Source organism: Ambystoma mexicanum, chromosome 9 (assembly GCF_040938575.1).
Source record: "Ambystoma mexicanum isolate Mex_15411 chromosome 9, UKY_AmexF1_1, whole genome shotgun sequence".
Taxonomy (NCBI): Eukaryota; Metazoa; Chordata; class Amphibia; order Caudata; family Ambystomatidae; genus Ambystoma; species Ambystoma mexicanum.
The window spans coordinates 184,246,432-184,274,144 of NC_090931.1; the positions used below are offsets into that span (position 1 = coordinate 184,246,432).

Consider the following 27,713-nt stretch of genomic DNA (forward strand, 5'->3'; position numbering starts at 1 on the left):
CTTATGTTTCTATCCCTGACAATACCAAGTCCTATTTTAGGGATGGAGTACTGGCAGATGGTGTAGACACCTCTGCTATCAGGAACAATGAGGCCAGCATGACTGTGGTGGATTCCCCACTAGTAAACTAAAGAGGGTCTGGCTAGAGCTCCTCTGAGGCCCACCAATTTGGCCAATGCCACCCCCCACCCCCTGCTCTTAACTTCCCAGTAATGCCTATCATTCTAGCTGTAAATGGATGTGTGGTTACGTGGGTAATATAGTGTAATATAGTGGGTAATTCACACCCAGTTTAGGGGAGAAAGCAGTGGGGGGTTTGTTGTTTCTTTAACAGATATCTCAGTACAAAAAAACTTAGAAAAAGTAATCTTTTCCAAAAAAGAGAAATACAGTAAATGTTTTAGCTATCTTCAATGCATCACATATTTACACAGATGGGCATTGCGGCAAATAGGAAGTGGAATCTCTTTATACTTGTCTTCAGAATGCACCGAAAACTATGTCAGAAACACAGCAAATCGAATTTCAAACCATATGTCCTACCTTTGGCTTGCTTCTGAAGGTTTGCTTTGGAAGGCATCCACTGCAGGTTCTGGCATTTCCTCATCCTATGGAGGAAAGCAGCATGTTACAATCACACAGTGAGGCAATACAAAATTAAAACCACCATGCATAAAACAAACTCCATGTATGATTTGGCGACATTTGTGGCAGAAATTACAGATGATTCTTTATGCACCGAAGAAAAAATTACTTACATTCTGAATTGTCCTTTCTGGTGAATAAATCTTTCTTCGCACAGATTTCTAGTTTGCCCTAACTGATAACAGTATTACTTTTCAAGTTGAGACCAATATATCAGGTCCACTCCCCAAATACTCCAGTAATAAGCAGGGAAAGGGTGGTCTAAACTGTTTCAGAGACATAATCTGAAAATACTCAACGGTAATTGTGACGGTGATGTAAAAAGAGAAGTGACGTGAGTAAGTGGGAAGAGCATGACAACGATTGACTATAATGTTACCAATGTAAGTGCAAGTGATTTTGTGTTAGACATGGCAGTGGAGATACATGATGAAAGTGACCACTTCTCTCTCTATGTATTGTTTGCAAAGGAGGAAGGGCAAAGTAAATACAAACTGAATGGTAATATCTTTATTAATAATGAGGTAATAGGATTAAATGGAACCCCAATAAATTAGAAAAAGGCAAAGTAATAGCGGAACAAGTGCTACCTCAGTTAACACATATCATGGGTTATCTGCTATAGAAAGCTCAGCCAGAGGCAGTACAAGCATTTTGTGGACCCATGGACGGGGCAATACTCAGTTGCTGATCTTGCACTATTGATTCAAGCACTTCCAACCTCTAAAGCAGTAGGCCCAGATGGTACCTGCAACGCGCTACTTAGGCTCACCCCAACATTTTGGGCACATGCGTTATATCTCTTGTTTCAATGGATAGGTAAACATGGGCAAGTCCCTAAAACCTGGAGAGAAAGCTCTATCTTACCCATTCATAAAAAAGGCAGCTGGAAGGACCCTAGTAACAACCGCATGCCAGCCATTTTAGACATCCCGGCCAAGGTATTTGCAAAGGTTTTACTACAGGAATTAAAGCAATGCTTTACCGAGAACCACATTCTCCCCCCTGACCACCCCGCCCCGAATCAATCCGGTTTTCGTAAAAAAAATGTTCATAATATTACCATCTTGGTATCTGCTATAGAATATGCATGGCACAAGCGGTAGCTCCCAGTCTATGGAGCATTTATAGACTTCAGTGGTGCCTTCGACACCCTCCTTAGAAATAAGCTGTGGAATAAACTCAAGCGACGGGGTAATCAACAGTGGCCGCTCCACATGATCACGTTGCTTTATACCAATACCACTATAAGAGTTAGGCTAGATGGAGAGGGTAAATTTACTTACACGATCCCGACCTGTAGTGGAGTTAAACAGGGTTGCATACTGGCTGTTACCCTGTTTAACCTATACCTCGCAGATTTAGCAGTGGCTCCGAATGCCAACTTATCGAATAACATCAATTTGGATTGTTAAGAATTGGGTGACTTGGTTATGCAGATGTCCTGTTATTACTCGATTACATCCCCAAGGGACTACAACTGAAACTAGCTGCACTGGAACAGTTTGCATCTGAAAATGGACTCAAAATTAATCTCGGAAAGACAAAAATCATTGCCTTTACAGGGAAAACCAAGAACCAAATTATTACTAATGTGAGATGGACTATCGCTGGTCAGCCGATCAGAAGGGTTGAATGCTACAAATATTTAGGTATTGTAATAGATCATAAATTGAGTTGGAAGTAACAATGGCTAGAAACCAAATCTAAGCGCATGAACATAACTATGGCACTAAGTCATTTCATCGGTGCACAAAGACGATGCTCTTTAAGCACTGTTCTATTATACTCCGCCAAAGTCATTCTCGGTCTCCTTTATGATGCAGAAATATGGGAAAAGAAATTCACCCAGGAACTGAATAGATTTGAAGGGAAACTTCTAAAAATTCTATTTAGAATGCCTAAATCACTCCCGTGTGAATTTATAATATTAGAATGTAATATGACGCACGTAGAAGATATGCTAGAATGTAAGGTCACAATGCTGTATGCTAAATTGCATATCTTACATAATGACACCACTATTGTTGACTTAAAGGGAGTGTTTAGTGGAATGGAGAACTGTGACAAACACTGTGTGCTGAGACATTTTAGATTTAACTATATTAATTGGGCCAAAGAGAATGCAGAATGATGGCTAAACAAACCACTTGGTAGAATTAAACGCCAGCTGAGGAATGCAATATCTATAGCAGGCAAAGAGCGGGATATGGTGTATCTGGCCATGAAGCGCAACAGCAGTATTTTTATGCAATACTGGTTGGGACGCCCTGACATACCTAAATATCTGTCAGCGTTTCCTGATGGCAAATTGATAAGGCGATATTTATTATTCAAGTTTAACAAGACAGAAACCCTGGAAATAGTTGGGGAGAAATGTGGAATAATAAGATCAGATCGATGGTGTCGATTATGTGGCGTTGCAAAAATTGAGACTGCAGAAATGAATAGTTACTCACTGTAGTGACTAACGTACTCTTAGTCCATAGTCCCCTTTCCTCCATACTGCATGGACGTCCCTCGCTAGGGATAGGAGACAGAACCCATTCCACCAGAAAAAACCTTCTCCCCCCCATGGGAGCAAGCGTTCCACTGACTCCGCCCACCTGCACCACTCCTCAGTCACCATTGATGCGTCAACAATATTTAACATTGCCTAATGACGCCAATATTATTAGGGGGAAATGGGGGACACATGGAGGAAAGGGGACTATTGACTAAGAGTACGTTAGTCACTACGGTGAGTAACTATTAATTACTCTTACGTCCATCCCCTATCCTCCATACTGCATGGGTGATTACAACTGAATGTAGCCCGAGGGTGGAGTGTAGACCCTCCTTAAGAAAACAGATTCCTTAGAACCGCCTGCCCGAAAGCCACGTCTGATTTAGAGCCGGCGTCCAGACAGTAGTGCTTACAGAAAGCCGAAGGGGAGGCACAGGTGGCCGCCCTGCTGATGACCTGCCACTGGAAGGCGATGGCCATGGCCTTGGCTCAGACAGCGTGGGCGTGCATGTTAGCTGGAAGTGGTTTGTGCTGCCCCTCGTAGGCCTCCTTGATGGCCGAAACCATCCACCCTACAAGAGAGCCCTTGTAGGATTGGTAACCAGGCCTTGAGCTCCAGAAGGTGACAAACAGGGCATCCGACTTGCGGAAGCCGTTGGTCCTGTCCATATAGATTTTTCAGGGCACGTCAGACATCCAGACAGTGCAAGACCCTCTGAGCCTCGTCCTTAGGGTCGGCAAAAAACATAGGTAAGACTATCTCCTTGTTTAATTGAAAACCAGAGACTACCTTAGGTAGGAGTGCAGGTTGCTTTCTCAGGACCACCTTACCCTTGTGAAAATTAGCGAGCAGAGGTGAGACCCATCAACAGAGCTGTTTTAATGGTAACCAGCCCGATGTTCCCGGACGCCATTGGCTCAAACGGTTTGTGCGGCAAGGCGCCCAAGACTACATTGAGGTCCCACACGGTGTGGTTTCTTGATGGGTGGGTAGAGCCTAGTGAGGCCTGCCAAATGTCGCTTGACCACCATGTTGGAAGAAGAAACCTCCACCTCCGAGTGAGCAAGGTGTGCAGAGAAGGAGAGCACATCATCCAATGGGCACGTAAGGGGGTCAATCTCTTTAGAGTCCGCCCAGTGACAGAAATTTGTCCATTTACTCCTGTACTGGATTCTAGTAGCCTTGCTCCTAGCGCCCTGAATGATGTCTAGGTTAGCCTGTGATAGGTTTATGTGCTTTAGCATGACCTGCTCAGGAACCACGCAGAGAGGGCTAATTTGTGTGGGGCGGGGTGGATGACCCTGACCCCTGCTGCGCAAGAAGATGAGCTGGGCCAAGCGGCAGGTGAATGGGTGGCCTGTCTGATAGGCTGAGAAGTCCAGAGAACCAAGGTCTCGCCGGAAACCACAGAGCAATCAGAATGATGCTGAGGTGACAGATTCTTTTATCTTGCAGATCACCCTGTGGATCAGGGGTGTGGGAGGGAAGGCATACGCTCTCAAACCGTTCCACTGTATCTGGAATGTGTCGCCCAGGGAGCCGGGGTCCTGCCCCTGCCAAGACGCAAACTGTTAGCACTTCTGGTTGTCCCAGGAGTAAAAGAGATCCACCTGAGGATGCCCCCATCTACTGAAGATCTCCAGCAGCACCTGGTCGTTCAATTGCTACTCGTAATTGTCCGCTCCCAGTCTGCTGACCCTTTCCGCTTCTAGGTTGGACTCTCCAGAAGGTAGATGGCCATAAGGTAGATGTTGTTCTCCAGAGCCCACTCCCAAATGCTGATCGTTAGACTGCACAGTGGAGGGGATCTGGTCCCAACCTGCTTGTTGACATAGTACATGCTGGTGGAGTTGTCCATCTGGATGAGGACGACCTTGCCCACAATGAGCGGTAGGAAAGCTTTGAGAGCTAGCCAGATGGCTTTCAGCTCCAGCCAGTTGATACGAGACTCCTGCTCCTGCAGGGTCCAGGGTCCAGACTCCATGGACACTGTGGTTGTCCAAAGTGGCCCCCCCAGCCTTTCAGGGAGGAGTCTGTGGTGATGGTGACCTGCTGGGCCGGCTGTCAGAAGGGCTTGCCCGTTCGCAGGTTGCATTCCACGGACCACCATGTGAGGTCCGGGAGGAGAGAAGGAGGGATGCTGACAAGCTCCGCTTGGGAGCCCCTCTCCTGATTCCATGAAGCTGCGAAGTGCAGCTGTAATTTCCTCATCTTGAGTCTTGTGTGGCGTACAGCCAGTAGGACCGCTGCCATGATACCTAATAAGTGTTGGTACCACGAGGCCAAGGTCACTTCTCGGGTGAGGAAGTGAGTGGTGGCCCTGTTGATGGCCATGATCTTGTCCTCCGAGGGGAAAACTCTCTCAGGTCTTGTGTCCCAGATGAGGCCCAGGAAGGTCAGGTTCTGCGCAGCGTAGACACGGTTGCCCTGGGCCCTGAGGAGGGCTGCCACTGCATTCATGAGCCTGGTAAATACAATGGGGGCTGAATTGAGGCTGAAGGGTAGCACCTTGTATTCGAAATGGCAACCCATGATCCTGAATCGCAAAAAGGAGCGATGCGGCTGCCAAATCAAGACGTGTAGATAAGTGTCCTTCAGATCTAGGGAGCACATCCAGTCTCCCCTGCACAATGCCAAGCCTGCCCCCCACCGGAGACATGTGGACCTGAAGAGGCACGTCATGCCTTCTTTCCCTCTCAGGCTGTTGAGGAGGCAGGTGACAGAAAGAAGCCGTTGCTTCCCCTCTTGTTTATGCAGGTGTTGACTCAGTGAACAGTCAGGCTGCCTGGACCTCCTTTCTTGGAAGCCGTGCAACCCTCCGAACACCCGCCCCTGGTCGGAGCGTTGATGTGACTGGGTGTATGCCTTCGGCGTGGCCTTCGTAAGGGTAAAGACTTTGCAGTTTGCTAACTGTTTTTCTTTTTATCTAGCTCCTCGTCAGTGGTGGCTTGAAAGAGGTCGCCACGCTCGAATTGAAGGTCTAATATGCGTTCCTGGACGCCTGGGTTGAATTTAGTAGCCCGAAGCCAGGCAGTCGTCCTCATGTCCGTGGCAATGCATATGGCTAAGCCAGAGGTGTCAATGTGGGTCCCGGTGGATTCCATGATGTCTTCTGCCACCATTTTAGCCTCTGCCAGGCCTGTCTTTAAACGTGCCTGGGTCTGCACCGGAAGTTCTGGAAGGAAGTCTGCTATTTCCGCCAAAGCCTATAGTTAACGGCTGCCAGCATGGCATCCGCGTTCGCTTGACAAAGATGCAGTGAAGCGTTGGAATAAAGCTTCTTCCCGCACAACTCCAAGATCATCTCCTCCTTGCCCAACAGTGTTGAGGGCGAGGTGGCCGAGGACGACTGAGGCTTCGAGTAGAGTGACACCGCAGCAATCACTGAAGAGTGAGGTTGAGGGTGGGCCGACAGCAAGAGTGGATCCCCCTCCATTTGCCTATATTTGGCGTCGAGGCGCAGATTGACAGGATGGGCCTAGTGAGGTTTGAGCCAACTCTTTTTGGCCAAAGTGACAACGTCCTTCTAGAGTGAGGACCTCGGCCACTACCCCCTCTGGTTGTTCAACCTCAGGTTGAGGAAGGCCGAAGTACTCTGCCAGACCTGCGAGTCGTTCGTGGAAGGCCTTGGCTGACCATGGTGTGTCGGGGTCTTCTTCCTCATCTGTATCCACCTGTATCCACCTGGGCGTCCGGCTGGTCCGGAACGGATGGGAGTGTGCTGGGCGCCAAGGGCTGAGGTATGGAGACCTGAGCCGGAGGCTGGTACAGGACCGCCTGAACTGTGGGAGGCAGGGAAGCCGGAAATAAAGGGGCCAGCAAGGGCACCAGGGCCTGCACGGCCAGAGCCATAGGAGGAATGACTATAGGCGCAGGCGGAGGGGCCGCAGGGAGCATGTCCTCGATGATATCCCAAAGGATGGCCCCCATTTGAGGAGATCTCATGAGTGTGAGCAACTTTTCGAAAAATCTGTCCTCACAGGCCAGTGAGGTGGCAGGTGATGTTGACACAGTAGCGGGAGGCTGCTGTGGCCGGTGCGTAATCTGTCTGTATGGTTGCGGAGTAAATGTGCCCTGCGATGCTGATGGATAAGCAGTAGGCCACATACCTGGTTGACACCAGTCCCACCTTGTCACTCGTTCTCCCACCTGCTCCGCTCCGAGGGGCGGTATCGGACAAGCGGCCATCTTGTCTGGTACGGCAGGCCACGTCCTGAAGTCGTGGTGCTTGGCTCACTGGGCCCAGACTCCTCCAGGACTCTTGGTGATGGAGCATGAAACCAGCCCTGCACCTCAGGACGGGGCCTGGCATGCTGTCCTTGGCATTATCGCGGTAGTGCTGCGTGCAGGTGCCCCCTCGGACATTTGGCCGGTGATCGGGCATAGCCCCTTGAGTGTACACCCAGTAAAAGAACCTTGCGGTCCCTCAGCACTGTCTCCGGAAGGATCTACAGACCCCACGGCCGGTAGCTGAACTAGCCTCGGTACTCGTGCTGGTGTGAGAACCTGAACGGTTCCTCCCCCTCAGGCGTTTCCTTGGGAAGGAGTCGCCTTTGCGAGGTGCGCTGGGAAAAAAGAGGCCCTTCCTTGGGCCTTGACTTATGTCTGACGAAGTCCTTCAAGTCCTCTGAAGGTGACTTCTCGAATAGCTCTCTTCACCTACCTAGCCTGTTCTTCAGAGCACGTAGTGTAAGTGCGTCGAACATGGTGAAACCCTCCCAGCCATTGTCGGGGCCAAGGCAGCAGAGGCAAAGAGAGTGGGGATTGGATGTAGGGAAGAGCCCCTCGCAGGCTGGACACCTGCTGAAGCCAGCTGAAGTCGACGGTTTATAGTGATAATACCGAATTGTAAAATCTCAACAAAAAAAATCTCGAAAAAAAAGGCCGAAAAAAAAATATCGAATTTTTTTTTATGACTTTTTTTTCAAAATGGGGGGGGTTTCCCCCAAACCCCCTTTTTTCTATTTTTTTTTTATTTTAACCCTTTTTTTTTACTTACCTGACCCCAAAAACGCATATAAATAAATAAATAATTCGATATTTTTTTCGAGATTTTTGTCATTCGGTATTATTTTTTTGGCCTTTTGACTGACCACCGAAGTCGACAGCGTGGTGCCAGGGGACCGAGTACCTGATTGATAAAAGAAGACACAAAGACAGAAGAAAATATCCGGAGAAGAGCACGTGGTGCTACATGGCCAGAGCCAAACCCAGGAGCAATGGTGAAATCGGCCGTTACCATCGACGCGGAAAAGGGTTCTTAGGATTGGCACAGGTGGGCAGAGTCAGGGGAGCGCATGCTACCAGGGCGCGCCCCCACGCGCCTTTAAATTTGGGGGGGGGTTTCTGGTGAAAAGGGTTCCGTCTCTCGTCCCGAGGGACGACCATGCAGTATGGAGGAAAGGGGACAAGACGTAAGAGTACACATTTTATGCTATTGTGAGAGCCTGAATCAATTACGCTTGAAATATCTGAAAGCATATGATAACTCTTGTGATCTTGAATATGTCGATGAAATGTGGAACAAACTTTTAAAAGGTGATGCCAACTTAATTTTTCATATGATGACGTTTTATGATTTATATTTCAACATTCGTAGTGATCTGTCTGAAGACATATTTTAACCCAGCTCTTTTTTAATTGTGTAGATTTAAAGAGTGAGCTGTTTTGGATTCTGTTTTTAGATTTGATGTATTACGATATGCAAATCCTTAATTGGCTGAATGTGTATGTAAATAAATGGAATAAAAAACCACCATGCATAAAACAAACTCAATGTATGTATGCTTTAGCGACATTTGTGGCAGAGATTACAGATGATTCTTTATACACCGAAGAAAAAATGATTTACATTCTGAATTGTCCTTTCAGATGGATAAATCCTTCTTCGCACAGATGAACAAGCTACTTTCTTACCTGGCAACGTTCTTTCGATAGGATGTTCCGACGACGTATTCCACATCTATGACAGGTAATCACCACAGCAGTGCTGCTTCGGAACATTTTCTGCGTCTGCATCCTCCGTCGATGTCGATACGCTGTTCTCGGGGGCCTCCGTCGAGCCGACATCACCGGGGTTCGGAATGCCGAAGATATGGCGCCGACCCGAAGTGAAACGTGCAGTTCCAGTAAATGACAGGTAAGTTCTGGATGAGCGTTCAGGTAATGTCTTTGCATTCGCTCATTCAATGTCTTTGTCTTTTTTCCCCATAGGGGCCGGGGTCCGGAATGCCAGGAAGCGGCAGGACCCGAAATGAAATGGCAATGACCCAACAGGTAAGTCTTAGAAGGAAACTGAGCCTTTCCTATTCCCTTCCTTCTCTCACCTTGTCTTCTTGTCTTTTTCTCTCTAGCTTCTGAGAAGTGGGTGCGGATCCGGATGATCGCTGCTGAAGATGGAGGCGCTCAGGAAAGGTGAGTGAAATGCAGCGCTGCAGCGATCAAAGCGAAATGCTTTTAAAATGATGTCTTCCCTTTCAGGATCGTCGGTGTGAGGTCTCCGTGATGCAGCTTTAGCTGGTAAGGTCTTCTTTCTCTCCAATTCTCTCTTATCTCCCTTTTCAGGCGATCCAGGATGCTGACAGGCGTGGCTGAAGTCCAGATGCAGGAGCTGACACGGTGAGCGTCCAGCTGCGAGGAGCAGAACAACGCGAAGCGTGAGTTGCTGATCGGGCGTGGTTTAAATAGCTTTGGTAGAAGTTCCAGGTATGTATCCTTCCCTGACCACACCCAGGTGGAAAGTAGTCCCACAGGTAAAGTAGTTCCATTCAGGCCTCAAGAGGGCCTGGATGTAGCAGCATGGTCTGCAACAGGTAAGTGCACATTAAAACACTTGAACACATGTCTAGCTTTATGAGCCTGGCGCCTAAGGCGCCAGGACAGGGGTCTAACATGAGCCTGGCGCCTAAGGCGCCAGGACTGTGTCCAAAGGGCCCCAAGCTTGGGCCCGCTGGCACTTCCCTGGGGGGAATGATGCCTGCCTCTGGGGTTGCTGGGTCGGACCTGGCTCCTTGGAGGTAGGCATCATGACAATGACTCTGCCCCCATGCTGTGCCAGAAGATGTTCTATGCCTGTCGGAAGGTGAATCGGGGCACCTCCGAGAGGCTGAGTAGCTCCGAACACCATGGCCTGGCCGGCCACCATGGAGCTATCAGAATAATGAGTACTTGGCGAGACTGCTTGATTTTGCAGATTACCCCGTGGATCAGGGGAGTGGGCGGAAAGGCGTAGGCTTTTATGCTGGTCCACTTGAGGTGAAATGCGTCGCCCAGAGAGCCAGGGTCCTGACCTTGCCAGGATGCGAACTGGGGACACTTCTTGTTTTGCCAGGTGGCAAAGAGATCCACGTGGGGGTAACCTCACCTGTTGAAGATCTCCTGAATAATGGAGGTTGTTTAGCTGCCACTCGTAATTGTCCACTACCAGCCTCATGAGCCTTTCCGCTTCCAGGTTGGATTCCCCAGGGAGGTGGACTGCCGTGAGGTAAATGTCGTTTTCCAGGGCCCACTCCCACATGCTTATCGCCAGTCTGTACAGGAGGGGATCTGGTACCTCCCTGCTTGTTGACGTAGTACATGCTGGCCGAGTTGTCTGGATGAGGACAACCTTGCCCCCGAGAAGCGGTAGGAATGCTCTGAGCGCAAGCCAGATGGCGTTCAGCTCCTACCAGCTGATGTGTTATTCCTGCTCCTGTCGAGTCCAGGTGCTGTGGACCGAGAAGCCGTCCAGGGTGGCTCCCCAGCCCTCGAGCGAGGAGTCTCTGGTGATGGCGGCCTGCGGGGAGGGCAGCCAAAAGGGCTTGAAGTGCAGCTGAATCCTCCTCATCCTTAGTCTCGTGTGCGGCACAGCTAATGGGTCCGCTGCGAGTAGACCCAGGAGATACCACCATGCCGAGGTCCCCTCTCTGCTGAGGAAGTGGGCGGTGGCAATCTTGATGGCCGAGATTTTGTCCTCCGACGGGAAGACCTTCTCGGAGCACGTGTCCCAGATGAGGTCCAGGAAAGTCAGTCTGCATGGGCTGCAGTTGTGACTTCCTGAGATCGTGCAGTGTGTTCATAAGGGCATGGGAAGAGTGGTGAACCGTCTCCGGAGATGTAGCCCTGACAAGCCAGACGTCCAAGTATGGGTACATGTGGAGACCCTGCGCTCTGAGGAGTGCCTCCATAGCATTCATGAGTCTGGTAAAGACCCTGCGGGCCGAGTTGAGGCCAAAAGGGAGGACCTTGTATTGAAAATGATAGGCCATGATCCTGAACCGTAGGAAGGAACGATGGGGCTGCCAAATCGGGACGTGTACGTACGTGTCCTTCAGATCCAGGGAGCACATCCAGTCTCCCTTGTCCTATTTCTCACCTATAAAGGCTGGCGCAACCATCTTGAATTTTTGCATGGGTAAGGAGAGATTGAGGGTGGAAAGGTCCAGCACAACTCTCAGGCCCGCCTGGTTCTTCTTCTGAATGGTGAAAATCCTTGAGTAAAAGCCAAAGCCTTGATGGGAGGCTGGGACTTCCTCCACTGCCTGGCTCTCTACGAGTGATCAGATCTCCGGCAAAAGAGTTGCTGTCCCAACCTGTGGGAGTGGAGGGGAGGCGGAAGGAGGAGAGGCTGGAATAGGAAGGCGGTACCCCGTGGATACTATGGAGAGGATCCAGGGGCCTTGAAATTCTGTCGTCAGAAATGTGCATGGAGAGCAAGCCTGCCCCCCACTGGAGACACGTGGACCCGAAGGGGCATGTCATGCTTTCTTTCCCTCAGAGGCTGTCGCTGAGGAGGGGGACTGGAAAAAGCCCTTACTACCCCCGACCCCCTTTTTTGTTCCTTGCGCCGGCTGAGACAGCGAGCGGTCCGGCTGCCTGGATCTGCGTTCCTGGAAGCTGCGGAACCCTCCATATGTACGACCCCTTTCCGAGCGCTGCTAAGAGAGTGTACGATTTGGGCGTGGTCTTTGTAAAGATGGATAAAGAGTGCCGTTTGTGAGCCATTTTTCTTTTTGTCCAGCTCTTCGTCCGTAGAGGAGTGGAAGAGGTCCCCCCTCCACCCCCACCCCCACCCAAGCGGTAGATCTAGAATGCGCTCCTGGACATCCGGGTTGAACTTTGTTGCCCGGAGCCAGGCTGATCTTCTCATATCCGTGGCAATACAGATGGCACGGCCTGAGGTATCGATGTGAGCCACTGTGGATTCCATGAGGTCATGCGCCACCAGCATGGCTTCAGCCAGCCCCGCCTTAAAGCGTGATTGGCTCTGGGTGGGGAGTTCTGGGAGGAAGTCCGCAATTTCCCGCCATAATCTCTGTTTGGCAGCAGTCAGCTTGGCTTAAAATAAATGTAAAGAGGCGTTGGAATAGAGTTTCTTGCCATATGACACCAAGATCTTCTCATCTTTGCCTAGCAGCTCTGCAGAGGCGGAGGACGACTGGGGCTTGAAGTATAGTGATGCCTCAGCGATCACCGAAGAGTGTGGCTGAGGATGGGCAGAAAGCGAGTGTGTATCCCCCTCCACCTGCCTGTACTTGGCGTACAGGCGTCAATTGATCGGCTGGTCGAGCGGGGATTGAGCCAGTCCTTCTTGGCCAGGGAGACTACATCGGTGTGCATAGGAATCCCTGATTTAGCAGAGGGGCGTTGCGTGAGGACTTCAGCAAGAACCCCTCTGCAGGCTGCTCGGGTTCGGGGGAGGCCCAGGTACTCCGCCAGACCAGCAAGACGTTTGTGGAAGGCCCTGGCTGAGGATGTCGTATCCGGATCCTCCTCCTCATCGGTATCCTGCAGATCTGGAGGATCTTGTGGAGGAGGAGTAGTAGCTGGCGCCGGAGGATGGGGTACAGAGTCCGCAGCCGGAGGCTGAGGAGGCGGAGGAGGGTGTGGTGGAGCCCCCTGGGAAGCCGGGGGGGGGACGGGGTAGCGGGGAGCTGCTGAAGCTGCAGCGTACCCTGTCCATATGGATGCCAAGGAAAACTGCCCTGCACAACTGAGGGGTAGACTGTAGGCCACCTACCCGGTTGAGGCCAGTCCCACCTTAACACTCGTTCTTCGCCAAATTCCTGGAATGGCGTCGGACGGTGCCACTTTCTGGTTCTGCAGCCATTTTTTCGAGCTGCCTGCCACGTGCCTGCGGCGTGGTGCTCAGCCTGCTGGGCCCGGCCTCGTCCAAGACTCTTGCATGTGGATCAAGAGGCCTACCCTGCTCCTCGGGCCTAGGCTCGGTAGGCGTGCCACCCTCGACCAGGGGTCGGTAGAGCTGCGTCTAGGCGCACCCTCTGACGTATTGCCGGTATTAGGGCGTAGCCCCTTGGACGTATTGCCGGTGATAGGGCATAGCCCCTCGGCCATGGTGCTGGTAAAAGGGCAGAGCCCCTCGGGTGTAGACCCAGTAAAAGAAGCCTCTGGTCCCTCAACACAGCGCCCAGGAGGATCCGAGGATCCCTCGACCCACCGGCCGGTAGCTGAAGCAGCCTTGGTGCACGTGCCGGTAGAAGGACCCGACCGGTCCCTCCCGCACGGATGAGTCCCTGGGAAGGAGTCTCCCTTGCAGGGTGCGATGGAGAATATTGGCCCTACCTTGGGCCTGGTTCGATGCTTCACGAAGTTCTTGAGATCCTCTGGAGGCGACCTCTGGAAGAGCTCCCTCCACCTGGCTAGTCTGTTCTTCAGCGCCTTCGAGGACAGCAAGTCACACGCCGAACAAGATTGCCAACCGTGGTCTGGGCCAAGGTAAAGTAGGCAGAGGGCATGGGGGTCTGAAGTTGGGAAGATCCCATTGAAGGATGGACACCTGCTGAACCATGTAGAAGTCGACATGCACCGGGGAGGAGCGTGACGCCTAAGGACAGAGTCCCTGAATGATAGATAAGACAAAAAAAGACGAAGAGAAGAAGTATCCACCCGTGGAATTACATGCCCGAAGCCGAACCCAGGAGCGCTGGTGAATTCGACCCGTTCTCGGTGATGCAGAAAAGGGGAATGGGGTGTGGCGCAGGAGGGCGGAGTCATGAAAGAGCATGCTCCCTGTGCCTCACCCTTTTGTGCCTCCAAGTTTTCTGGTGAAAAAGGTTCCGTCTCCCGTCCCTTGGGAGGGACGCCCATACAGTATGGAGGAAAGGGGACGGGACAGAGTACAGTAGATTTCTCACCATGCGTAGACCGTGACTGCAGTAAGGCAGAGGGCGTCAAAATGCGAGGTTCGGAAGGTTTAGTCTAAAATTTCGACGGGCGTGCCAACCTTCTACGGCAGTACGGTCGATGAAAGTTTAGGGGTTGAGTGTTTAGAAATGTGTGGTGCGTGTGTCTCCCTGTTGCTGGGGTGTGATCTCTACATAGTGTCGGGGGCGGACACGTGGAAGCGCAAGGGCTCCACCATACGGTCAATGGCCTCTGAATCAGAGCTGTGGCTGCCTACAGATTCCTCGTCTGAGGCGACGCCGCCACCGTGGGATACATTCTCGGCCTGCATGGTGTAGGCCGCCCACCGTTTCGTGCGCCTGTCTTTCAAAGTTTTCGGTTTAAAGAGTTTACATGCTTTTCATGAGCGCTCATCGTGATCACGAGGAAGACACTGATTGCATAGGCAATGGGTGTCTACCCAAGTGAACTTCCAGTTGGAAGACGGGCAAAAATTGAAGGGCCTCCTCTCCATAGTAGAGGGAGGCAGCAGCCAGACTGAAAGAAAAAGAACAGAAGGGGCAAGAGAAAGGCATTTTCAAAGTAGTAAGTGTGAACAGGGCTCCCCTCTCCCTACTGTGAAGGCCAGGCCAACGGCCGAAGCCACGCAGGAACAGTCACCGAACAGCCCAGGAAGGAACGTTGAGAGAATCAGGCGTCAAGTCCCAAAAAATTAGCGAATATCCGTGGAATTAACATCAATTTTGATAGCAATATAAAACTCTTATAAGCTCTGCATTTTGTGCGACCAACTAGGTTGGCGGAAAAAATATATGGGACCTCAACGCGTGAGGGATCTTGGGTACACTACATGTCACATTAAGGATAGTGCTATAGTCACGCCCATGTCGACGTCCCTTTTCTATCTTTGAAAAAAAGATGCAATACTCTGCGATTACCAGTACATGTCGGGCTATATGCACAGCATGTGATTCTAAGAAGATTCACAAACATCAGAAACCATGATTCCCAGTACTGTCAGCCTGAAGGACACGTCTGATTCCTCATGACAAAATGAGTAAAAGCCAGTTTAGTGAAACTGAAGGCTTCACTGCAGTGCAAAAAGAGCAGGTTGGAATCAAAAATAAAAGCAACACGTTTGGGTGTCCAAAGAAATGGAAGGGAAGGTGCTGTAAAGAGAAACTTATCCTAACAGCCTTTGACTGGTTTAATAAAAAAATAAGGTTTTCTGATGCCCAGCCTAGATGTGAGAATTATTCTAAACTCGTGATTTTGGGAAAAGCACGTCCCTGGAAAACTTTATGTCACTGTTGGGAAGATGAATTAAAAATGAAAAAAGGAGATTTCAAAGCTATTTAAACCAAACCCTACTTGTAACCAGACTTGGGACAGTAAAGATGTGTAAGCTTTACTCCTTCAGAGTAGGTACAGGTTTCCCTCCCACACTCAAAACAAAGTGCACAGGCAGTATTGAAATCTAAATGGGTGGTATGTCAATCCGTGTTCACTCACGGTTGAGCATAGAGGAACAAGTTACTTTCTTACCTGGTAACGTTCTTTCGATGGGATGTTCCTCCGACGTATTCCACATCTATGACAGTGATCACCACAGCTGTGCAGCTTCGGAAAATTTTTCGGCGTCAGTGTCCTACGTCTATGACGTCGATACGTTGTCCCCCGAGGGCCTGCGTCGAGAGCCGACGTCACTGGATGTTATATGTAGGACGCACAACGCCTCTAGCCTCAGTTGTAGTTTTTTCCCAGAACGTGTGGCACCAATCTTCTGCCAGTATGACTACAGAAAGCCTTGCAGAAACGTAAGCTGCAATCACATAAGAAATTCTGTAGAGGGGCAGGCTGGGAGGGTGCGATGTGGAATACGTCAGAGGAACATCCCATTGAAAAACGTTACCAGATAAGAAAGTAACTTGTTCTTCGAGGGGATTGTGTCCTCCGACGTATTCCACATCTATGAAAGACTCCCAAAGCAGTACCAACGTATGGAGGAGGGAAAATAATTCAGAATTGCAGAATAGAGGACCACCTTACCAAAGGCCAAATCTTCGCCATGGACAGAATCCAGGGATTAGTGTTTTACAAAAGTATGGACAGAGGCCCATGTGGCTGCTTCAAAAATATTACGAATGGGAACACCCCTCTGCAGAGCAGTAGAGGCAGCCACACCCCTAATAGAATAGGCCTGTAAGCCTACCGGAGGATCCTTACCCGCCAAAAGGTAACATTCAGAGATCGTCAAAATGATCCATCTGGACAAGATCTGCTTGGTAACAGCTTTACCTAAACGCATTCTAGCGTATCCTACAAATAGCTGATTGTCTACTCTGACCTGGGACATCAGTGAGAGATAGAAGCTCAAAGCCCTCCTCGGATCCAACCTATGGAGCCTCTCCTCTTCCTTACCAGGATGCAGAGGAGGATAGAACGCCGGAAGAATAACCTTCTGGCTCAAATTAAATTCCGACACAACCTTCGGAAGAAAAGAAGGGTGAACCCTAAGGACAACCCTGTCCTTATGGAACACCGTGAAAGGTGGCTTGACGGAGAGTGCCTGCAACTCACTCACTCTGCGAGCGGAAGTATCCGCAACTAAAAATTCAGTCTTAAAGGACAACAGTCTCAATGGACAAGAATGTAAGGGCTCAAATGGAGCTCCCATGAGGAAATTTAGAACTAAGTTCAAATCCCATCCCGGCACCTGGAAAGGCGACGGCGGAAACACATTAGTTAGCCCTTTTAGAAACTGAGATATCAAAGGAATCTTAAAATAAGAACACTCATTCGAGCGCTTAAATATGGACAGCGCCGCCAGGTAACCCTTAATGGTACCCTTTAAGTAAAAAAAGAAGTTTGGAAAAGTTACTCAAATGCGCCAACCTTATTCAAAGAATATGTTCAAGGATGAGTCAATTCAATTTTGTTTTTATTTTGCACAATAGATTAAAGAACAAACAAAAATTGTTCCAATTTTGTGTTTACTTCACACCATTTCAATCCTTGATACAACTTGATATTAGGTGTTAGCTCCACACCTATAGTTTAGTAGCTTCTTCAAGAAGAATTATTTTTGTTAAACTGATTATCTGTGCCTAACTATATCTCTCTCAACACGTGTTTCCCCATTGTTGCTAACAATGGTTCATCAGGAGAGGAAGTGTATTTGCTAAAAGAAAGAAAAAAAAAACAAAATTTCATTTAGAATAATGCTAAATTACACACATTAAATTTTGCTGTTAATTTTTATATACCCAAAAAATTCATTTTTTTATATAATGACTGACTATTTGATTTTAGCATATATCCAGCTAACTTTGACAGGCTCAAAATAGATGAACAAATAAACTTGATGGTTATTTTATTTTTTCAGGGTTTGCCTTTTTATCCCAATTTTTGGATAAAGTTCTGTGTTATAACTGGAGGAAGGTGAAAAAGAAACAAGAAAGTATTTCTTGTTAGTGCGCTTGGAGACAGGGTCACAGTTTAAAATACTAATTTTCTGACACTAAAGTTTTACAGAAATAATACTCTTCACCTTGTTTCTTGTTTTGCGATCCTTTGCCATAAGCATCCGAGTAAAAGGATGACTTACCCTGGCTGATTCCTACTATTTATGCCGCGATCGTGCCGTTATGACGTCATCATGCCACGTACGTCCACGTGATTTCGCGTGACATCGCGCACGTTTTTACGTGCCGGCGGCCATTTTGAATTGGTAAAACTACCTCTAAACTCGAATCTTCCTAAGAATTATCATATTTTAGGAATATTTATTTATTTTTGAATATTATTGTTAGTTGGTCATTCAACTAAGAATTATTCTGTTTTTAGTTCTACATAGATAAGTTATATATGAGCTCATTTTGTTTTTATTGGCTAATTATTTTCATCCTTGATCACAAAGTTTTTTCTTAAAATAAGATCTGTTTCATTTCTTGAGCAAAACAAAACAATTGAAATGCTACATTTTTGTTTGCACAATAATATATTTATCTTTGACAATACCAACTTTAAACAACTCCAAGGAACTGCAATGGGGTCGGAATTTGCACCTTCTTACGCAAATCTTTTTATGGGTTTTTTTGAGTTGCAAAATGCTTGGAAACATCCACTTTTCCATACAAACACCATATTTTGGGGTTGTTTCATAGATGACATTTTATTAATTTGGGAAGGAAACATGAAAGATCTGGACAACTATGTAACTCATCTCAACAACAACTCTTAATGTGTCATTCACGAAATCAGCCAGTGCCACAAACATAGAATTTTTGGACCTTGAACTTTTTGTTGAAACCGCACAAATCCAAACAAAGTTATTCACGAAACCTACAGCTGGAAATAGTCTTCTCTATGCAACATCTCATCATCCTAAACACACTGTGCACAGTATTCCATATGGGGAAATTCTCAGAATTAAAAGAAATTGCAGCACTGTCTCTACCTTTCAAGATAATCTTCGACAAACTCATCAAAAATTCAAACAGAGAGGCTATGGAACAAAAATCATCAAAAAAGCAACCATCAAGGTAGAACTTATATCAAGGGACTCTCTTTTGAGAGACAAACCAAAATCAGCAAAAATAAGTCCAAAAACTTATTTGATCACTACATACGGTACGGAAGCAAGTAGGATCAAACAAATACTTAAGAATCACTGGAATATTCTTCTCACAGACTTAAGTTTGCAAAAACATCTGGATAATCATCCAAATATTTGCTTTAGAAGGGCACCGACTATCAAGAATTTCATCAGCCCAAGCTTTCTGAGTCCATTATCCAATGAGAGGAAAATCTTTTTTCAAATGGCAAAAAAAGGAACTTTCAAATGTGGGCACTGCAAATTATGTCTGTTCATAAAACAAGGAAAAAAAGAAATTGAACTACCAAATTGAAAAACTAATCACATTAATCAAATGATGAACTGTAACTCCACTTTTGTTATCTATGGGATAGAATGCACCTGCAAGAAGCTATACATAGGGAGTACTATAAGAAAACTAAAAATAAGAATGTTTGAACATATAAGAGCAATCTGAAATAAAGATCTAAGATCCCCCATCTCAGTACATATCATCACGAATCGCCCAGATTTCGACATCTCCAATTTGAGAATTTTTGGCCTGGACAAAGTGACCATCTCCGAGAGGAGGAAATTAGGAAGATTTATTACGAAAAAATGAATGCAAATGGATTTGTTTCATGGATACCTGTGTCACAGGTTTAAATTGTGACACGGAAATGTATAACTGGCTTTAAATATCTATTTATATTTTTTTGTTTGCTTTAGGTTTTTATTACCTGTTTATTTTGTATACAAGTATGTTACAATTAGAATTGATTTGCTTAATACACATGATCTAAAAATTGTATTACCCTATGATCGAATGAGAATTCAAAATCAGCCCACAAATCATGTTTGCATGAACATACCATAAAATTAAAATAATTAGACAATAAAAAACAAAATGAGCTCATATATCACTTATCTATGTAGAACTAAAAACAGAATAACTCTTAGTTGAATGACCAACTAACAATAATATTCGAAAATAAATAAGTATTCCAAAAATATGATCAATTCTTAGGAAGATTTGAGTTTTGAGGTAGTTTTACCAATTCAAAATGGCCGCCAGCACGTAAAAACGTGCGCGATGATGTCATCGCATCACGCAAAATCACGTGGAAGTGGCGTGATGATGTCATCACAGAACGATCGCGGCATAAATAGTAGGAATCAGCCAGGTTAAGTCATCCTTTTACTCGGATGCTTATCATGGCAAAGGATCGCAAAACAAGAAACAAAGTAAGAGTATTATTTCTGTAAAACTAAGTAGTGTCAGAAAATTAGTATTTAAACTGTGATCCTTTCTCCAAGCGCACTAACAAGAAATACTTTCTTGTTTCTTTTTCACCTTCCTCCCTCCAGTTATAACACAGAACTTTTTCCAAAAATTGGGATAAAAAGGCAAACCCTGAAAAAATAAAATAACCATCAAGTTTGTTTGTTCATCTATTTTGAGCCTGCCAAAATTAGCTGGATATATGCTAAAATCACAAGAATGGTGAGTCAATACATTAAAAAATATGCATTTTTTTGAGTATATAAAAATTAACAGCAACATTTAATGTGTAATTTAGCATTATTCTAAATGAAATTTTGGTTTTGTTTCTTTCTTTTAGAAAATACACTTCCTCTCCTGATGAACCATTGTTAGCAACAATGGGGAAACATGTGTTGAGAGAGATATAGTTAGGCATAGATAATCAGTTTAACAAAAAGAATTCTTCTTGAAGAAGCTACTAAACTATAGGTGTGGAGCTAACACCTAATATCAAGTTGTAGCAAGGATTGAAATGGTGTGAAGTAAACACAAAATTGGAACAATTTTTGTTTGAATGTTCTTTAATCTATTGTGCAAAATAAAAACAAAATTGAATTGACTCATCCTTGAACATATTCTTTGAATAAGGTTGGCGCATTTGAGTAACTTTTCCAAACTTCTTTTTTTACTTAAATTGCATCTGTGTAGCAGCCACACAGTTTTGGGATCAACTCATGCTGACAACCTAGTATAATCACTTTGAAGTGCACATTTAGTTTACTTTGTTTTACAGCCAAAATTAGCGGTCGCCAAAGGAACACTTCTTTACTCAAGGCTGGAAAGGTTTTTTTCTTAATGGTACCCACTTGCAAGGCCCTTGTGGGCTAATGAAAGCAAAAAAGACAGAACCACAGGAATTGAACACTGAAAAGGATCCACATTCTGAACCCTGCACCAGTCGCAGAACTTTCTACAACAGCAATGGCACGGGGATTTTGTTGCAGGCCTTTTGGCAGAAAGCAACACCTCCATCACATCTTCAGGGAGGTCCCAATCCTTATACCTCAACATTTCAGATGCCAAGCATGAAGGCTGAGAGACTTGACATCTGGATGGAGAACACGACCCCCCCTCCCGTGAGAGCAGATTGTCTCGGTAGGGAAGACGGCGTGGAGGGCAGATGGACATGTCGAGAAGGTCCGGGTACCACGCTCTCCTGGCCGATGGCGGAGAAATGAGGATCATTCGGGAACCGAACCTCCGCAACACTTGCGGAATGACGGGGACTGGAGGAAACGATTACATCAGTGGGAAGGACTACTCCACTACCAACGACTCCCTTAAGGCTCCTCTTGGAGGAAATTCCCGCAAGCAGAATCTTTTGCACTTCCGGTTGACACTGGTGGCAAAGAGATCCACTTGTGGCGTCCCCCAAAGGGCAAAGATCTCCAAAAGAACTTCCTGAGCAGGTTCCCACTCTTGAGAGACCGTGCTCTGCCTGCTCAGAGCGTCTGCCGCCTCGTTTACGTCTCCAGCCAGATGAACTGCCAAGATCGAAATTTCCTACTGGATGGCCCAGAACCAGTGCTGCATCACCTCTCTGCATAGTGTTAGAGACCCTGCCCCCCCCCTTTCTGTTGAGGTAGTGCAAGGCCACTGTATTGTCCTTCAGAATCAGGACATTCTTCTCCCGCACAGACGGCAGAAGAGCCTTCAGGGTTAGCCTTACGGCCCTCAGCTCCAACAGATTGATATGAAGTCTGGACTCCGACAGAGACCAATGACCGCTGACTGTCAACTCGTTGGCATGAGCTCCCCATCCCGGGAGGGAATGCGTCCGTGAGGATCGTTGCATCCGGCCAGGGTAGCCAAAATGGAGCACCCTTCATCAGATTACCTTCGACGGTCCACCACAGAAGATCCTGGGTGACCGAGGGCGGCACTTGAACGGGATCCAACATCCTGCCGGAGGCCTGCGACCACTGCATCTTGAGAGCCCATTGCAGAGATCTCATCCGCTGCCTGGCTTCTGGCACCAGTAGAATGCAGGATGCCATGGGGCCGAGCAACCTCAAGAACTCGAACGCCGGGAGACTCTGGGCATGTTGAAACTTGTCCACCACTGCAGAATGTGATGAGCCCTCACCTAGGTGTCAAATGAGACTTCTTTAAGTTGAGGGAGAAGCCCAGCCTGTCAAGGGAGTGGCAGGTGACGGACAGATGATCCAGGACCTGCTCGGGAGAGCGCGCCCTGATCAACCAATCGTCCAGGTAGGGGTAGATGTGAATCCCCCCATTCCTGAGATACGCTGCCACCACCACCATTAGCTTGGTGAAGACCCTCGGGGTGGCGTTCAATCCTAACGGTAGGACCCGAAACTGAAAATGCGAGTCGCCAACCACGAACTTCAGTTACTTCCTGTGCTTGGGATGAATCGGCACATGAAAGTAAGCATCCTTGAGGTCGAGAGACACCAACCAGTCCTGAAGTTGAAGGGCCTGGAGGACTTGAGAGAGAGTAACCATCTTGAACTTGTCCTCCCTGAGGAGTTTGCTCAAACCACGCAAGTCCATGATGGGTCTCAACCCCCCCCCCCCCCGTCTTTCTTCGGGATCAAAAATATGGGGAATATCATCCCTAATTCCTCTCCGCTACAGGCACCAGTTCTTTGGCGCCTTTCTCCAGCAGGGATTTGATTTCCTGCGCAAGGAGCGAATCCGGACTCTTCAAAGAGAGCTTCCCCGGTGGATTGTCATGAGGCCTCTGCCGGAAAGGAAGACAGTAGCCGTGGGCTATGATCTCCAGAACCCACACATCTGAAGTAATGGCACGCCATTCTACAAGATGTTGCGCCAGCCTTCCCCCAACCGGCGAACCATTGGACATGGCCTCATGACTGAGCGGAAGCAGCTGCGGCAGGGACTGAAAGCAAAGAGGCAACTACCCACACGGCTTTGGCACCTCGAGTACCTTGTTTTCCACCTCTGGTACTCCTACGTTGGCCCCTTTGGCTGGCAGCCCACCTCGATCTACCAAAGGAAGAGTAGTATCGTAAGGAACATCCCCTCCATTGCTGTCCCCTAGGACGAAAAGGCAGAGGTTGACGTACTGCAGCGCTCAACGACTTCACTGCAACTTTGGAGGTCTGCAACCTCTCAAGGCTCTAGTAAGCCTTGCTGCCAAAAAGATGGACACCATCAAAGGGCATGTTGAGAAGCCGGGACTGTACATCAGGAGCAAACCCCGACTTCCGCAACCACGCAAACCTGCGCATCACGGTGCTTGCCACCATGGACCGGCTGACACAGTCTGCCACGTCCAGACCAGACTGAACGGATTCACACATGGCATCCTTGCCATCCTGAACTAGGGCAAGAAAACCATCCCGTTCCTCCCCTTCGGAAATATGTTCAGCCACCAAAGATACACAATTCCACAGAGTGTGAGTGAATCTTGCCAAGGCACAAACAGAGTTGGCTGCCTTTAAAGCCATACCCCCAGACGAAAACACTTTCTTCGCCCAACCGTCAAAGCGGTTGTCGTCCCTAACCGGAGGGATGGTAGGTTACGCAGCCTTCTTTGCTGGGGCCGTCGCCGCCTGCACCACCAAACTCTCCGGAGTGGGGTGCGTAGACAAGTAGCAGGGGTTACCACTGGATGGACGGTATTTTTTCGGTAGCAACTTATTCACTGCCAGGAGACTCTCCCGAGCAGTCCAAGCCGCCGCCACCCTTCTTTGTAAGGCCATATGAAATGGCATCACCGGGTCAGTGGGTGGACCTGGGTCCAAAATATCTGTCAGGTCATCCTGCAGAAAATCCACAGGTGGAGCAGACCACCCCAAGTACTGCGTCACCCTCGACATGAGACGCCTGTACGAAGACTCGGCGTGTGTACCAGACTCAGGCCTGCCAAACTCAACCTCCGGGGAGGTGTCCAGACCACTGGCGTCATGTAAGGATTGACACAGGTCTTCCATCTGGCTATGACCAGACAACAGGTCATCAGGTACCTCAGTAGGCACAAGCCCCTCCTCATCCGACCCTTCTTCCACCTGAGATATAATCCAATGGCTGGAATAAATCTCTGGATGAGGGCACAGAAAAAGGCTCAAACACAGGCCTCACTGATTTACTCAGGGCCTTCCTCTGAGTTTCCACCGTCCTCCGGGGCACCTCTGGCAAAGCCTCCTCAAAAGGTGTTGAGTGAGTCGATGGAATCAGCGTCGACGTCGAGCGAGGCGCAGACGACTTCGTCAACGGCTTCAAGGCCAGAGCCCCGACCGTGTCCTTCGATGGCCTCGGCGCCGATGGCATCGACGACTTCCTCGGAGCCGGAGCGAGTCCCTCGACGGACATGGCGCCGACTGTGTCGATGCCTTCTTAGAAGGCCTCACAGTCTTCGACGGTTTCGAGGGCATCGAGGACCGGGACCTGGCACAGCTATGGCTATCAACCTTTTTCGATCGGGACCTCAACGGTTCCCGATGATCGCGCCGACCGCCCAAGCCCAAAGGCGTGCGTGCGGTGGCCCTAGCTCGTTCCTTGCCGGCTTCTCTCGAAGACGCGGACGGAACAGTGCCCTGGGATTCGAAAACCACCATTATCTCCTTGCGGAACGCGTCCCATTTCGCCGGTGATGAATGCTTGGTGGGACAAGCAACCCACGGTCTGACGGAGTCCTCGGACGGGGAAGGTGACCGGTGACGGCGCTTCCGCGAATGCCTAAAACAGGCAGAGGAATGGCAGGAACCACTCCGGGACCGAGACCCCCTGGACTTACGCCGACGCAGAGAGTCGCCCCTCGAATCGTCGGTCGAAAGCCCAGCGGATTTCGACTTACAGGGTTTGGAAACCCTATCTACAGACAACTACTTCTTCCGCTCCCGCAAGGCCTTCGACATCAAGGACTGGCATTCATCGCAGTCGGTGGCGTGGCTCTCGTAGAAGCACCAAAGGCAGACGTTGTGCGGGTCCATAAGCGACATCTTGGAACCGCAGTCCTGGCACTTCTTGAAGCCCGACCTCGGGGTAGACAAAGACATATTCACAATTATCCAAGTTCGAAGAACCGATTCAACAGGAGAAGAACCGAAGCGCGCCGAGATTCGAAAGTGAACACATTTGCAGAAAAAACGGAACTGAGGCTAGAGGCGTTGTGCGTCCTACATATAACATCCGGTGACGTCGGCTCTTGACAGAGGCCCTCGAGGGACAGCGTATCGACGTAGGACACCGACGCTGAAAAGATTCCCGAAACAGCCCAGCTGTGGTGATTACTGTCATAGATGTGGAATATGTCGGAGGACACAATCCCCTCGAACATGGCAATTTTATAGAAGACCCTTTCTAACAGTTAAAGCAAATATCTCTGAACAGTGAGAAAAAAGTTTGATTGTTCCGAAGACAGCATAAACTTCACAGAATTGTGTATGTCACAAGGTTGACAAAAATCAGAACGCTTACTTGCAGCATTGCTTCTTGATGTTCCGACCACCAAATTTAGGCTTGTCCAGACAATTAGTGCAGAGCCCACAGTCCTCTGGAACTTGACAGCCTGGGCACTGCCCACAGCGTCTGGAACGCCGGCCCTTCTTCACAGGAGGATCCTGAAGAGTTTTGTTCCTGGTGACTGGTTTGATGGGTGGGGCTGGTGGCTCTGCATCCTCTGAGCCAGCTATGGATGACTTATCTGCCAAAATAGACAGGCATGTTACAGAAATCTATAATGATCCTCTCGTCCAACAATTCCAAGAACCCAGTTAGTGATGGGTGATGGGAAATACATTATTGTATGATGATTGTAACATAAGATAAGGAATGTCAGGCGTGTGCGTGTGTCTCAAACAGTTTTACAATATTGTTTGGAAGGCTTCCAATACCCTGCTGAACTTAATCTGTTACCTAGGATGTAAACTACCGTAAAGAACCCTTGCTATTACCATTCTGATTCTTGTATGAATGAGCTTATTTTTTTACCCCATTTGGTGATTCTGCCATTTAACTCATGACATGCACAACTGTGACTTAACACAATGACATGAGGATGGTGCTCCCTTTACCCCACTAACCCATACTTAAAACCTCCATTCTCCTGCAAACATCCCAGATGCAAACCCACTAAATCACGCACACATGAATGATAACTATAACACCCCTTCACACTGACACCAACCAGCAAAATGCCACGCCTCCTCCAATAGCTCACACAATCTCAACACAGCCAATGCACCCTTATGCCATCGGCACACAGGACCTCCCACATGGACTAAAGCACCTGCACGCCCATCAGCCCAGACCCCCCAGAAGCAAACCAATGCACAGTGCCCAGTTTTTCCGAACTGAAACTACCAACACAACCGTGTCTGGGAGGAGGGCACTACAAATTCTGTAAAGCTGGGCTTGGTGTCATTAGACTGCATTGTACTTGCAGACGATGTGGTCTTCAGACGATGTGGTCTTGTTTGATCTGGCACCTATGGAGCGCCAGAGGAAACTGACTCTGTTCTTTGAGTATGCTGTTAAGAACAACTTGAGAGTAAATGGTCAAAAGTTATTCTTTTTTTTCGAACAAGAGACAATCAAAAATCATGAACTGGAGGGTTGGCGGCAACTGGCTCGAAAGGGTGGACTCTATTAGATACCTTGGCTATATCATGTTACCAACACACACTCCAAGGAGAGTTGGAAAAAACTGATTAGGGGGAAATGTTTGCCCCTACTAGCAAAAATGAAGAGGGTAGATTCACAATTATGTCACTTCTCGCTAGGTCCTCTGCTCCAATACCATCTTTCAAGTGTGGAGGCCATTTTGCTGTATGGCCTGAATCTCTGCCTCTTTGACCTGGGGGACTTCCTCAATTCCATCCAGGGCATCTCCTAAAGAAAACTTTGGGGTTATCCATCTCTATTCCGAACGCAGTAATAAGGCAAGAGTTTGGGCTAATTTCATTGGGCACAAGAGCGAAATGGAGGAAAATGGCAGAATATGCCAAATTATTAAATCCAACAGTTATGTCTCTCTACCAGAGCTGGCGGGGGAGCAAAAAGAGAATCTGGAGCCTCCATTACAAAGTTCAAGGTAGCAATGAGCGAAAGACTTGCCTTGATAGGGCTATCCAAAGAAGATCTTTCCTGTAATCTGGCCATGGTCAAGAATAAGCTACATAAATATGATTAGGTGATCTCCTCAGATCAGGTGTGACAGTTATGTATACTGAATACAGCAAATTCCTCACTAAAAGAGAAGAGCTTCCCAGGTACATTCATATATTTCCCTGTCCTAAACGTAGGACTATTTACCTGCATTTTAGGTTAAATCAGATCCCTACTTTGGAAAGGACTAGCAAGTGGGGACTGGGCAACAGCAGCCAGAGTTGCATATTTTGTAAAAAACACTCATTAAAGAAAGCATTAAGCACCTGGTAGCTGATTGTCTAGCATTGCAAAAGGAAAGAGCCACTCGTCTAGGGATGGAAACTATTAATGAATTCACCTGGACCAGTTTAATGGCTGGTCAGGCACAGTCGCTGATTTTGGCCTTATGCGGCTTCCTTGCCTACTATTATGGTGCATACTAACCCTTCACTCCCTTACTCGA

At 48.0% G+C, this 27,713-nt stretch overlaps 1 protein-coding gene across 5 annotated transcripts in view; it reads right to left on the reverse strand.

The window, feature by feature from the left end:
* Nucleotides 1-27,713, reverse strand: part of KMT2A (lysine methyltransferase 2A) — a 2,049,111-nt gene that overhangs the window by 1,710,054 nt on the left and 311,344 nt on the right. For all 5 annotated transcript variants that reach the window (XM_069614436.1, XM_069614434.1, XM_069614435.1 and 2 more), the window contains exons 5-6: nt 25,580-25,805; nt 544-608 (exon numbers count right to left, since the gene is read on the reverse strand). In XM_069614436.1, coding sequence (XP_069470537.1) covers nt 544-608; nt 25,580-25,805 — 291 coding nt within the window. The remainder of the gene's footprint in view (nt 1-543; nt 609-25,579; nt 25,806-27,713) is intronic.